At 42.0% G+C, this 13839-nt stretch overlaps 1 protein-coding gene across 1 annotated transcript in view; it reads left to right on the top strand.

Moving 5' to 3' along the window:
* PRDM15 (PR domain containing 15) overlaps positions 1 to 9089 on the top strand; it is a 32019-nt gene extending 22930 nt beyond the window's left edge. The window contains exons 15-24 of the mRNA XM_010000428.1: positions 350 to 484; positions 3137 to 3300; positions 3746 to 3825; positions 4439 to 4558; positions 5291 to 5422; positions 5647 to 5730; positions 5926 to 6101; positions 7268 to 7348; positions 7712 to 7924; positions 8419 to 9089. Of these exons, the coding sequence (XP_009998730.1) occupies positions 350 to 484; positions 3137 to 3300; positions 3746 to 3825; positions 4439 to 4558; positions 5291 to 5422; positions 5647 to 5730; positions 5926 to 6101; positions 7268 to 7348; positions 7712 to 7924; positions 8419 to 8895 (1662 nt within the window). The 3' untranslated portion in view covers positions 8896 to 9089. The remainder of the gene's footprint in view (positions 1 to 349; positions 485 to 3136; positions 3301 to 3745; positions 3826 to 4438; positions 4559 to 5290; positions 5423 to 5646; positions 5731 to 5925; positions 6102 to 7267; positions 7349 to 7711; positions 7925 to 8418) is intronic.
* Positions 9090 to 13839: the final 4750 nt, after the last annotated feature.

The following is a 13839-nucleotide window of genomic DNA, read 5'->3' as shown; positions in this document are numbered from 1 at the left end:
ATTGTAAGGAATTGAATTGAAAGGAATTGTATCACTCAGTGGTGATGTGAGCATCCATCATAAAGATGGATGTAATACTGTACCAGTTGAGTCTCTGTTCACATTAAAGTTCCTTTTGCACACACAAAAAAGGAGCATTATCTGTTTGATTAAACAATGTTCCTTGTTTAGTCATGGACAGAGGAATGTTGTTTACCTGAATTGAATGAAGCAGTAGGGAATTTTAAATAGTGTTACAGCACTTATTAACACAAGGCAGTCTGCATGGCAACAAAAGCTGACTGGATGTGACATTTTGAAATACAAGTTTAATCTGTTAAAACAGAATATTCTTTCCCACCCTACACAGGACATAGCACTAATGGATGATCACCAGAGGGAAGAGTTCATTGGTAAAATTGGAATCTCATCAGAGGAAAATGATGACAACTCTGATGGAAGTGCAGATTCTGAGCCTCACAAGTATAGCTGCAAAAGGTGCCAGGTAGCTTTAAATACTTTTAAATTAATTTGTTTTGGGATGGGGGCAAAAGAGCGGAGTTGTCTATATATATATATTCTATTCAGAATTTAAAATTATGTTAAGGATTCAGGAAGAGAAGGCCAGTCCACAGGTCTGCTCTCTTCTGCAGTGCTGATTATGTCTAATCTATGAAGTGATGCTATTCCATAAGACATTAGGTGGTGGTGTGTAATGGGAATGCTGGACACTGAAAAAGAAAAATACAAATACCTGTGTGCAAGAAAGGAAGCAAGCAAGCAAAACTGGAGGAAGAAATGATGAAGGAACTTCTAAATCTTACATTACCTTTTAATTCCCTGCAAATTAATGTCACTATAGCATTTCTGAACGATATAGTCGGCAAATTGATTTAATTTTTATGACATCAGATGGTCCTCTAGTGCATATCCAGTTTGGAGGACTAAGACGGCTGCTTATGTTCAGTGTGACTGGAAGGTACTTAGGTGTCAGCTGAAAGAGGAAGACTTTTTAAACCTCCCACTGCATTGCATGGCTTTTGCCACTTTGTAAAGAAGTAAAAAGGGTAGAATAGGGTTCTTAAGGTTCAGCTGGATTCTGTGCTCTTACTGGGCGTGCACCCTGTACTGGGACAGGTGTGGATAATTAATCATGTGTTTGCTTTCAATGTGGTAATTTTAATCCCATTCTTAATGAGTACATAAACTGTATCAAACTATATTGCTCCAAACGCGGGCAGTCGTGCTGTTGGAATTAGAAAGCTCCATTTGGAAGCTGGGCTTCTTAGCGCTTTCACACATGTTTGTGAAGTAGCAAGTTGTGTAAAGCAACAGCTGTGGGAAAAGAGTGTTACCTGTGATGAGATGGGGAGGCTTTTTTAGGCTGAAAATATCTGTTCATGCACTCCTAAGGGAAAACAACATACAAATGAATCTTAATGACATATTTATTCATATTTCCCTTTGTTGTGTGTTTTTTTTTTCTTGTCCCAAAGTATACCTTGACCAAGCTGTGCAGTGCTGTCAGAAAAACTCCACCAAGATAAAAAATTGGAACAAAACAAAACGTGTTTCATTACGGCACTTTGCCCTGATACATCAGAGCATATATGTGTGTGCAGGGTTACTTAGCCAAGGGGCCTAAGTAGTGGAGCTTCTGTCTTGTCTATTGTAGCAGTAGTACCTCCAGGAGCTGAGGTAGAATCACTGCCCTGCAATGCCTAGAAATACAAACTCTTCTGGAGATAGTACCAAAGCTTACTATGCAGACTAGAGTTTACCATACCCCTAGAACCTAAAAGACATTTTCTCCATCTGTGGCATCCTTGCTTTGGCAGCTAATGGAGTTTGGGCATGGTTCTCCTCAAGGCTGTTCCTCAGCACACAAATGGTTGGAGGTCATAGAACCGCAGAATGCTTTGCGTTGGAAGGAACCTTAAGGATCATCTAGTTCCAACCCCCCTGCATGGGCAGGGACACCTCCCACCAGACCTGGTTGCTCAAAGCCCCATCCAGCCTGTCCTTGAACACTTCCAGTGAGTGGGCATCCAGAACCTCCCTGGGCAATCCATGCCAGTGTCTCACCACCCTCACAGTAAAGAATTTCTTCCTAATATCTCATCTAAATCTACCCTTTTTCAATTTGAAACCATTCCCCCTTGTCCTATCACTACTTACCCATGCAAGAAGTCCATCCCCAGCTTTTCTGCAGGCCCCCTCAGGTACTGGAAGGCCACTGTAAGGCCTTACTGGAGCCTTCTCTTCTCCAGGCTGAACAACCCAAAGTCTCTCAGCCTGTCTTCATAGGAGAGGTGCTCTGATCATTTTTGTGGCCTTTCTCTGGACTCGTTCTAACAGCTCCGTGTCCCTCTTGTGCTTAGGACACCAGAACTGGACACAATACTCCAGATGGGAGGTCAGGAAAGCAGAGTAGAAAGGAAGGATCAGCTCCCTTGACCTGCTGGCCACGCTTCTTGTGATGCAGCCCAGGACACAGTTGGCTTTCTGGGCTGCAGTTGCACATTGTCAGCTCATGCTGAGTTTCTCATCAAACAGCACTCCCAAGTCCTTCTCCTCAGGGCTATTCTCAAGTAATTCTCCACCCAGCCTGTATTTGTGCTTGGGATTGCCCCAACCTAGGTGCAGGACCTTGCACTTGGCCTTGTTGAACTTCATGCAGTTTGCACATGCCCACCTCTCAAGCCTGTCAAGGACCCTCTGGATGGCATCTCTTCACTCCAGTGTGTTGGTTACACCACACAGCTTGGTGCCATCAGCACATTTGCTGAGGGTACACTCAAAACCATCCATGTCACCAACAAAGATGTTAAACAGCACCAATCCCAGTATTAACCCCTAGGGAATGCAATCACTGGTCTCCACTTGGACACTTGATCCTCTACTTGTGCAGTATAAGAAGCAGAGGTGCCATCTGAAGCCAGTTTTCCAAGTGAGTTATCTGATGTCCTGTAGCAGTGTGCTTGTAATGGCCAAAGAGGTTCAGGCCTAAATTCAGCTTTCACAGTTCTTTTTCATCTAGTGATACACAGGTTACTTCTGCTAGCTCTTACTCTAGATCCCGGTCCTGTATTACTAGGTCATTGCTGTTCCTGAGAACTTTTTTTCCGCTTTCATTCACTATTGGTTCATTCTACAGTTGACTTTTGGCAGAGGGAAGGAGTACCTGAAGCACATCATGGACGTCCACAAGGAGAAAGGCTATGGCTGTAGCATTTGTAACCGACGCTTTGCCTTGAAGGCAACTTACCATGCCCACATGGTCATTCATCGGGAGAACCTGCCTGATCCTAATGTGCAGAAGTAAGATGATGTGTTGGACTGATAAGAGGAGCTATCTTTTTGAAGTTGCAGTGGCTCTGCCACCTGATGCTTTTAGAGAATTGGGCTGTAACTAAAATACCTGAAACTGTGTATCGGGTGTTAAAACGTTTATTAAATGCTTGAAATATGTATCACTAAGGATTCGCTTCATACAGGTGATCAGTCAACAGCCTTTCAGTTTGGGCTCTGTAAAGCATAAATCTATGATTTTTGTAAATATTTTTTAAAATTGTGATTTGAGGATATAGCAATGCCAGACTGCTCTAAGCTTGCAGTGAACTTATGGGGATTCTTAAGCCTCATTTTAAAAATGCATTTATATTTCAAGAAACTCTTATAGTATTACTAAATGAAATACTGACAGAGATGCCTGAAATCCACCTGTCTCAAGAAAAGAATGAAGGTTTTTGGTCTCTGGTTTCAGATACATCCATCCATGTGAAATCTGTGGAAGGATTTTTAACAGTATAGGAAATCTGGAAAGACATAAGCTTATACACACAGGTAAAAGTGTTGTGTTTCTTTATTATTATCAGTATTACAAAGAAATTTCTGTTTTCAGTGCCTGCCTTTCAGGAGGAAATAAGTTATGGTTTTTACTGGAAGTTACAATATGATAAATGTTATATTTATGCTTCTAGGGTAAACCAGTTTTCTAAAGCAAGTAGTATTAATGAAGATATTTGGTATAGGCACACAATCCAGATTCCTGGTTAATATGATGCAGGATTCACCTTCTAAAAATCCCAATTCTGTATTTTGTCCTGCCCCACATTCTTATCCATGCCACCTTCTCACCATTACACAGGCTGAAAACTGCTATTGCAAAATCATTTTTAACAACTCATTATTATTTCATGCTATTCAGTATTTTCCTACCTCAGGCTTTATCTTTTGTTTGGTTGTTTGTTTGTTGTAGATCTCACACAAAAAGCTAGCTTTTCTCTCTCTCCAAAGTCTTCTAATTTAGATTGGGCTACAATATGCATGAAAAATGTGGTTGACAACACATGTGGACTGTTGCCCTCTAATTCACCAGTTTAGTCAGGTTTTAGGAGATGCACATTCTTCATTAACTTTTTTTTTGTTTATATTGTCTTTTAAATTTATTTTAAAGGTGTAAAAAGTCATGCTTGTGAGCAATGTGGCAAATCATTTGCTAGAAAAGACATGTTAAAAGAACATATGCGAGTCCATGATAATATCCGAGAATACTTGTGTGCAGAGTGTGGCAAAGGTATGTCTAATGACTTGTTTTCCAGTAATTCTGATACTAAAATAGCAGGTGAATATCTGAATTATAATTATTTTCATTCTTAGGATATTGGGAAGGTCCTTGGTACTGTAAATCCTGCATTTTTTGAGAGATAGAAACTGTATTAATCAGGAGCCTTATGGATACATAAACTACCCATAATTTTATACAATTTAGTTTCATGACCTGGAAGACAAAGATGATTTTAATAAAACTTGCTTCTGTCAGATTGAGGAGTGTTTGCCTGAATGAGTTCCAGTGCATTTGCAGCACAAGAATGAATACAAGTTAATTGTTTTCATTCTATGCTGTTTTCAGGCTTGAGAAATAGAGTAATTTCTGTCTGTAAGAGCCTGAAGAATCAATGTTACTTAGACTTTTTGAATTGTTTGCATTATAACTTGAACAAATCTGAGCTGGTATTTTAAGGGAAGGCATTAAGTCAGTCTGACATTTATAATGATGTTTTGTCTTTGCTTGTCCCTGCTGTCTTGCTGCTTCTTCAATGGTTACTGGTTACTGAGTAGTTACTGAGATGTTTTTCAAAGCTTTCATCTGGAATTAAAATAATAATCACAACAATTAGAATATGCAATGGTGAGCACATAGCAAATATAATCCTAGAGCTCTTGGCCAACAGCATGATCATCCTGAGTTTTCCTCTGAAGGTGGAAGCAGTGGGCTAACTGTCATGCTGTACCTTTTCTCTCACAGGGATGAAGACAAAACATGCTCTTCGTCACCACATGAAGCTTCACAAAGGGATTAAAGAGTATGAATGCAAGGAATGCCACCGAAAATTTGCACAGAAAGTCAACATGCTGAAGCATTACAAAAGACACACAGGTGATGCCTCTAAAGGAGTCCGAAAGTTGCCTTCCACATCAATTTATCTTGGATTTGTTTTCTGCCAGATATAGTGGCAAGTCTTAGATAAAATTTGCTGGTGTATCTGGGCTTCTACTTGTTTAGTTGTGATTTATTTATTTTTTTTAGTAATATGAGACTTGAAATTGTCCCAGATACCTTAGACTGTTTTCACTCTGATGCTAAATGTGCTCTTTATGCAGGAATCAAAGATTTCATGTGTGAGCTCTGTGGCAAGACATTTAGTGAGCGAAATACAATGGAGACTCATAAGTTGATTCATACAGGTAAATCCTCTAAAAAACAGTATCCAAAGACAGTAATCTTAATTTTGTTCCTAGACTTGCTAGGCTGCCAGTCTTGGAACTAGTGTTACTCATAATGTTACCAACATAAAATTGTTGTTCTTGTTGAGATGCTGACAATACGATACTCTTCTTTGGGGGCTATCCCTAACAGCATTTCCTTCCATCTGCCACCAGTAGGAAAACAGTGGACATGTTCAGTTTGTGATAAGAAGTATGTCACTGATTACATGCTACAGAAGCATATCCAGCTCACTCATGATAAGGTGGAAGCCCAAAGCTGTCAGCTGTGTGGGACAAAGGTTTCTACCAGAGCGTCCATGAGTCGACATATGAGACGTAAACATCCAGAGGTGAGTTAATTTTTGGCAGGTAGGCTGTGGGGTGGTTTAGGATTTTTTTTAACTATTACTATTTTTTTTCTTTTTGGAAAGAGAACTTACGGCCTTCAGTGACTTGAAAGGAATTTCTTTTTCTCCCTCTCTTTTTTTCTCTTTTTTTGGGGCCAATTTTAGGAAGTGTCTGTTAAACATGCGCTTAAGTGAGTCAGCCCTTTCATTATGTTAAGTTTCAGTAGTAAACATATCTGATTGTCAGTACCTAAAAGTTGTCTTGATTATTTAAATCCCTTTTTCTGCCTCAGCTTAAATATATATTTTTTTCATGTTTACATTAGTTGAGTATAATTGATTTTTTTCCCCATTGTATTTGCTGTATTCAGAAGTGATCTGAAAGCAGTGGTGAATAGAGAGGTGATGGCCGCATCTGCTGATGATACAAAATTACTCTTAGTATTAAAGGTGAATGCTGACTGCAGACAATCTGAATTAGAGGGATGCTTTGTCTGACCCAAACATGTTTTTTATTGTGGCCTAAATTTCTGAATAGCTATTGTGTTCCTCCTCAGTGTTTCTTGTTTAGGTTGACTAAGGCTTGTCCATTCCCTTTGAGGGTTTTGGGTTTTTTTTACTACCTATTTATCATTAGTATTGCTTTGCTGTGAACATTTTTTTATCATGAATAGGAAAGAAGTCAACAAAAAGCTTTGTTTATTGATTATTTTATTAAAATGCAGCTACATCTCTGCAATCCAGAGGGCCATTTGTCTCTGTTCTTTGACAAGCTGAGATGTATAGATTTAGTTGAAAATAATGGAGTAGGACACAGTTGACAGATTTATAAACAGAAATGCTGAAAGACTTTTTTTTCAAACACATTGTTTCTCTTCCATAGTATTCATCACTTCCCAGGGGTTTGTGTTCTGTCTACAATATGAAAATAAACATATTCTTCTATTGTTATCTTTAAACTTTGCTAGTTTCAACAAGAAGGAAAAGATTACATGCCAAAAAGTTATTTTTTTAAAAGCCATGGTGAATTCCCTTGTGTTAAGTGAAATGTGTAAAATATTAGCTCACATCATGTTTGCTTTGTGACAGGATTTATTAGGGCAATGTTTCTTTGTTTGGCTGTGGTATGCACTGCTGTCCTTCACCAGCTGATACCTCTTTGTTCACAGATAATTTCAGTGACAATTGGTGAGTTAGAGCCATTGCCAGAGACGACTACCATTGATGCCTCCTCAATTGGGATTGTTCAGGTAAAATGGCCATTGCAGAATTCTGGTAGCAGCTGGGCTCCAGGCCTATGGAAGGGTGAGGTGGGGACACCATTTTTTTGGTACATATTGTACCCAAGTGTGTAGGATGATGGGCAGGGAATGTGCTTTTTTTAGAGAGTCAGCCCCAGATGAACATGTATAAGCAAACACAAGCTGTTGATCTGTGTTCTTGTATAACATGGGAATTACAGGGTGAGGTCTCATTCCTTGAGATCAGATTTTGTTCAAATTTGTTTCTTCATCTGAGAATCAACAGTAAACCAAATACAGGTGATATTCTCTTTCTTGGAACTTGACTAGGTGAAATGACTTGATGTTTTGTTTGGAAATGTGTTGCTCCAGCCAGAATTAGCCCTGGAACAGGGTGAATTACCAGAAGGGAAACAGAATGTGAAAGCTCCTAAACGAGTCCAGAAACGAAAACAGAAGTCAGGTGAGGAGGAGGAAGCTCAAGTGCCTGAGGATCCTGCCTTCAGTGAATACACAGAGAAGGAAGGTGAATTCACAGGGAATGTTGGAGATGAGACTAATTCAGCTGTACACAGTATCCAGCAGGTGAGCTCCAGTAGCAGGGTGATGGGCAGCAGACATTACTTGGAGGGATAACCCTTGTTTTTTCCCTAATAGCAAACACAGAAGAGTGATCGGAACATTTAGGGCTAATTTGACAAATGGTGGTAGTATGAAGATGAATAGAGACTTTAAAAAAAACAAGGCATTGGACCAGTAAGCTCCTCATGTTTTCATTTCCTTTGGCGGTACCCTCTCCTTGTTTGGCAGATACCACTAACTGGCTGAAGCTGTGACTAGAAGGATTAAAGTTAGTTCAGCTGCTTGTTTTCAGTGTTGCATTTGCCTCCCTCCAATTCCCTTCATATTTCTATGCTTGGAAGTTGTTCTATTCCAAGCTTTCTGTGTTCCCCTCTGTGTGTGTGACTTCTCTTGCTGGCAGTAGCAACATGCGAGCCCAGGTGATCTTTCTTAATGCTTGGTATTTGGCAGTCAGCTGCAAGATCTAAGATTGAGGTTACCTTTCTGTTTTTCCTCAGGTGGTGGTGACCCTTGGTGACCCAAATGTCACCGTCCCTTCCAGTTCTGTCGGGCTGACAAATATCACTGTTACCCCCATTACGACGACAGCTGGACCCCAATTCACAAACCTCCAGCCAGTGGCTGTGGGCCACCTGACTGCACCTGAGCGCCAGTTGCAGCTGGACAACTCAATTCTCACCGTGACATTTGACACTGTCAGTGGTTCCGCCATGCTGCACAACCGCCAAAATGACATTCAGATCCAGCCGCAGCCAGAGGCAGCCAATCCTCAGTCTGTGGCCCATTTTATAAACCTGACCACCTTGGTGAACTCCATTGCTCCTCTAGGGAACCAGATAACAGAACAGCATCCTCTGACATGGAGGTCAGTGCCTCAGACTGATGTCTTGCAGCCCCAGGCCCAGCCAACCCAGCAGCAGTCAGGACAGCCACAGGTGCAAACAGAGCAACAACAACAGATGTATAGCTACTAATTTATACTTGGAAAAGTTTTTAAATGGACAGCACTTAGAGACAAAAACACACAGATGTTTGGAAAATTCCTAATAGGATGGTTTGCTGGATACCAAACAGAGATGGGAAAATGTTTATGCAATTAAATGTAAGCTAAAATTGGCATAACACCCTAATCTTGAGATTCTCATGCTGTCTCTAGACCTTGCACTGTCTTAAAAAAAAGAAAAAAAACTCACCATAAATTTAGCACCCCCTTGCACTGTGTATTTTGTGTGGTAAAACTGAGATTTGACAGAAGCATCAGAATAGAATCACAGAATCATAGAAGGGTTAGAGTTGAAAGAGACCTTAAAGATCATCTAGTTCCAACCCTCCTGCATGAGCAGGGACACCCCCCACTAGATCAGGTTGCTCAAAGTCCTGTCCAGCCTGGTCTTGAACACTGCCAGGGATGGGGCATGCACAGCGTCCCTGTGCCAGTGTCTCACTACCTTCACACTAAAGAATTTCTTCCTAATGTCTAACCTCATTCTCCCCTCTTCCAGTTTCAGGCCATTACACCTTGTCCTCTCACTACAAGCCCTCATTTATAAAAAGACTTTCCTGTAGGCCCCTCCAGGTACTGGAAGGCCACTATTAAATCTGCCTAGAGCTTTTTCTTGTCCAGGCTGAACAGCCCCAAATCTCTCAGCCTGTCCTCATAGGAGAAGTGCTCCAGCCCTCCGATCATCTTCATGGTCCTCCTATGGACTTTCTCCATGAGCTCCATGTCCTTCTTATGTTGGGTGCTCCAGAACTGGGCACAGTACTCCAGGTGGGGTCTCATGAGAGCCAAGTAAAAGAAGAGAATCACTTCCCTGGTCACGCTTCTTTTGATGCAGCCCAAGAGGTGGTTGGCTTTCTGGGCTGCAAATGCACATTGCTGGCTCATGTTGAGCTTCTCGTGCATCATCACCCCCAAGTCCTCCTCGGGACTGTTTTCAATCCATTCTCCACTCAGCCTCCGTGCTTGGTTTTGCCCTAACCCAGGTGTCTGACCTTGCACTTGGCCTTGTTGAACTTCATGCAGTTTGCATGAGCCCACTTCTTAAGCCCGTCAGGGTCCCTCTGCATGGCCTCCCTTGCCTCCATCGTGTCAACCTCACCACACACTTTGGTGTCGTCAGCAGACTTGCTGAGGCTGCGCTCAATGCCACTGTCCATGTCGCTGACAAAGATGTTAAATACTGACCCTTGGGGAACACCACTGGTCACAGGTTTCCACCTGGACATCAGGCTGTTGGCCACACTTCTTTGAGTGTGACCATCCAGCCAGTTCCTCACCCAGCGAGTGGTCCATCAATCTAACTGGTACTGTTCCAGTTTGGATACCAGGATGTCATGCAGGACAGTGTCAAAAGCTTTGCACAGGTCCAGGTAGATGACGTCAGTTGCTCTCCCTTTGTCCACTGATCCCGTGACCCCATTTTAGGAGGCCACCAAATCAGTCAAGCAGGATTTGCCCTTGGTGAAGCCATGTTGGCTGTCACCAATCACCCCTTTGTTTTCCATGTGTCTCAGCAGAGCCTTCAGGAGGATCTGCTCCATGACCTTGCCGGGCACAGAGGTGTGACTGACTGGTCTATAGTTCCCTGGGTCTTCCTTTTTCCCTTCTTGAAAATGGGAGTTATCTTTCCCCCTTTCCAGTCAGTGGGAACTTCGCCAGACATGTGAAGACTTTTCAAATATGATGGACAGAAACTGCAACTTCATCAGCCAGTTCCTTCAGGAGCCGTGGATGAATTCTGTCAGGTCCCATGGATTGTGCATCTTCAGGTCCTTCAGATGGTCATAAACCTGCTATTCTACAGTGAGGAGATCCCTCTTTTCACAGTCAATGCCTTTACCTTCTCTAACTTGAGTGGTGTGACCAGAGCTTTTGCCAGTGAAGACTAAGGCAGAGTAATCATTGAATACCTCAGCCTTCTGTATGGCCTGCATGGCCAGGTCTCCAGCTTCTTTCTGAAGTGGGCCCACATTTTCCTTTGTCTTCCTCTATACTGCTGACATACCTGTAGAAACTTCTCTTGTCATTCTTAACATCCCTGGCCAGGTGAAATTCTATCTGTGCTTTGGCCTTCCTTACCCCATCCCTTGCTTCTCTGACAACTTGTTTGTACACCCCCCAGGGATACCTGTCCCTGCTTCCACTCGGTATGCCTTGTTTTTACATTTAGCTGTGTGCAGGAGCACCTTGCTCGTCCACACAGGCCTCCTGGCTCTCCTGCCTGCCTCCCCCTTTGTTGGGACACTTAGCTCCTGGGCATGGAGGAAGTGACCTTTGAATATGGACCAGCTTTCCTGGGTTCCCCTCTCCTCCAGGGATTTGTCCCACAGTACCCTACCAAGCAGATGCTTGAAGAGACCAAAATCTGCTCTCTTGAAATCAAGGGTAGTGAGCTTGCTTTGCTCCTTCCTTGCTGCCCTAAGGATCCCGAATTTGACCATGTCATGGTCGCTGCAGCCTCCTCTCCCTTTTACATCATCAACCAGCCCATCTTGAGAACAAGGTCCAGCATAACACCTTTTCTCGTTGGTTCCTCCAAGATTTGGAGGAGGAAGTTGTCATCAATGCACTCCATAAACTTATCAGATTGCTGATGCTTTGCTGTGTTGTCCTTCCAGCAGATGTCAGGGACCAGGGCCTGGTGACAGCGAAGCTGCTTCTATCTCCTTGCAGAGAGCCCCATTGCTTGGCCATCCTGGTCTGGTGCCAGTAGCAGACCCTTACTATGACATCTCCTGCCCCTCTCTTCCCTTTAACCCTGACCCATAAGGTTTTGCTCGATGACTCCTCTGTTCCCAGGCGGAGCTCCACAGACTCCAGCTGGTCACTGTTGTAGAAGACACCCTCTTTTCTTCTGCCCTGCCTGTCCTTCCTGAAGAGCTTTTACCCAGCCATCCCCACACTCCAGTGGTAGGAGTCATAATGCATCTTAACCAAAGCAGGGGAATCCCAAATATGATGGCACTGGTGACTTATTAAATCCTTTCAAGCCATAGCATGTGACTTCTTCCCAGTCTGGAAATGACACATGAAGACTTTGTTCACAGTGAGGTGGAATGCACTTGTGGTCAGCTGGTGAAGACAAAAATGGGCAAAACGATAATTGTCTTTTTTTTTTAATCTTCTTTAGGTCTTGTATCTGACAACATTGGTAAAGCGGGTGGGAGCTGGGGCTTTGGGGGTGGGGAAGAAAATACACAATTTTTACAAAGTATTTCCATTTTAGTAGTGCAAAACCCCTATATCCCTATCACAGTGTTAGTGCTACTTGAGTCAGATAGCTGGTCTAATGCTAAAGCAGCTTGTATGGTCTTCTAGACAAGTTTGAGTCAAACCAGTTAGGAACTGGAAAAAAGAATGTGGTACAGTTTTATGTAACATTTCAAAACTGCTCTTTCAGTCCTGCTTTTAGCTATTAGGTCTGAAGAACAATCAGTTCCTTTTGATCAAGTTCAGGATGTGAATTTTTTTCAATTAGTCTTCTTTCATGGTGTAATAAACATTTGAGAAAGCATTCTTTTTATATATATATGCATATATATACATATATATATATAGCCTTTGTATTTTACTGTGTGTTCCTGGTGAGTATTTGTGCAAAAAACACTGTTATCGATATGATTCATTCATTTTTTCCTCCCCATATTGCCCTTTCTCACTGAAATAATGTATGGCTTTTATTCCTTCTGTTTCCAAAACTATTTCCAGAATTCATAGCGACACACAAAATTGTGTGAAATGCAAGAAAAAAGAATGTCTGAAGCATATTCTGCCACATGGAGGCAGTGTGCCCTACTGTATAATGTCCAAGGTTTGCATGACTACTGGGGATATAAGTAGTGGGTTGGATCAAATACATCATTGCTGATACTACTTTAATTCCATTCTCCATGCACTGATGTACAGTCTGGACGTTTGCATGTCAAGAAGATAGTATCTTTCCCATAGAGAAAAAGCAGCTGATATAAAAGAGGACTAAACTTAAAAAAAAAAAAAAAAAAAAAAGAAAGAGCTGCTGCCTGGAGTCCTGAAAGGCAAACCTGACCTTCCAGCTATAGCTGAAGAACAAGGTCCTTTGGGGCAACAGACTGAGCTACAGAACCTTGCTAAAAGGTTTTTGCTGAGAATAAAGCAGCTGCTGTGTTTGACAGTGAAGATAGATTAATGGTTGTAAAAATCCTGTCTGTGCCTATCGTATTTATGAAAATGTTCTACATATTAGCAGACATGAGTAGGACTTACATCAGCTTTGAAAGTCTATATTAACATGGACTGCCTGACCCCTAAAGAATGCCTTATAATCTCCACAACAAATTCTTCCAAAGTATAAATGTCTGGTATTAAAGTTACCTTCTGGTGCTTTTATCGGTGCCATGGCAGTGTGCAGGGGCTTGCTGTGCTAGACTCTGCATCAGGCTTAGTTGCAGCAGGAAATGTGTGTGAAAGGGGTTTCTGGTGACAGATTTTTGTGTCAGAGGAGTAGAACTATTTCCCTGTAAATGTCAACAAGCCTATAAAATGCCTGCATGGGAGGTATAAGGATGCATACCAGAAAGAGAAAATACCTTTTAGCTATTTGGGAAAGAGAATTTTTCATTCCCCACCCCTTTCTGTCTTCCTCAGATCCTTTTCACATTATACCTTGAGATCCTGTTCGCCTCCCAATATCCTGAGAAGTGCAGTTTTATGCCCCTCTGTCATTTGGATTATTTCACCACTGGTTTGAGCCAGTTGAGTTTCTTTTCAGCTGTTCTGTCCACACATGCTTCCCCTTCACACCAAACTCACTGGTCAAGAGGAAGCTAGGTTGTATTTCTGAAAAGTGTTCCTAATGTACTTGAAACTTCTTTTTTTTCTGTGCATTTGGTGCCCATTTCCTAAAGGCATGTTACCTTTTGGCAGGGTACTTTGGAGA

This window comes from Chaetura pelagica, unplaced genomic scaffold (assembly GCF_000747805.2).
Source record: "Chaetura pelagica isolate M959 unplaced genomic scaffold, ChaPel_1.0 scaffold244, whole genome shotgun sequence".
Classification (NCBI taxonomy): Eukaryota; Metazoa; Chordata; class Aves; order Apodiformes; family Apodidae; genus Chaetura; species Chaetura pelagica.
This window is presented reverse-complemented; position numbering and strand designations above follow the sequence as displayed.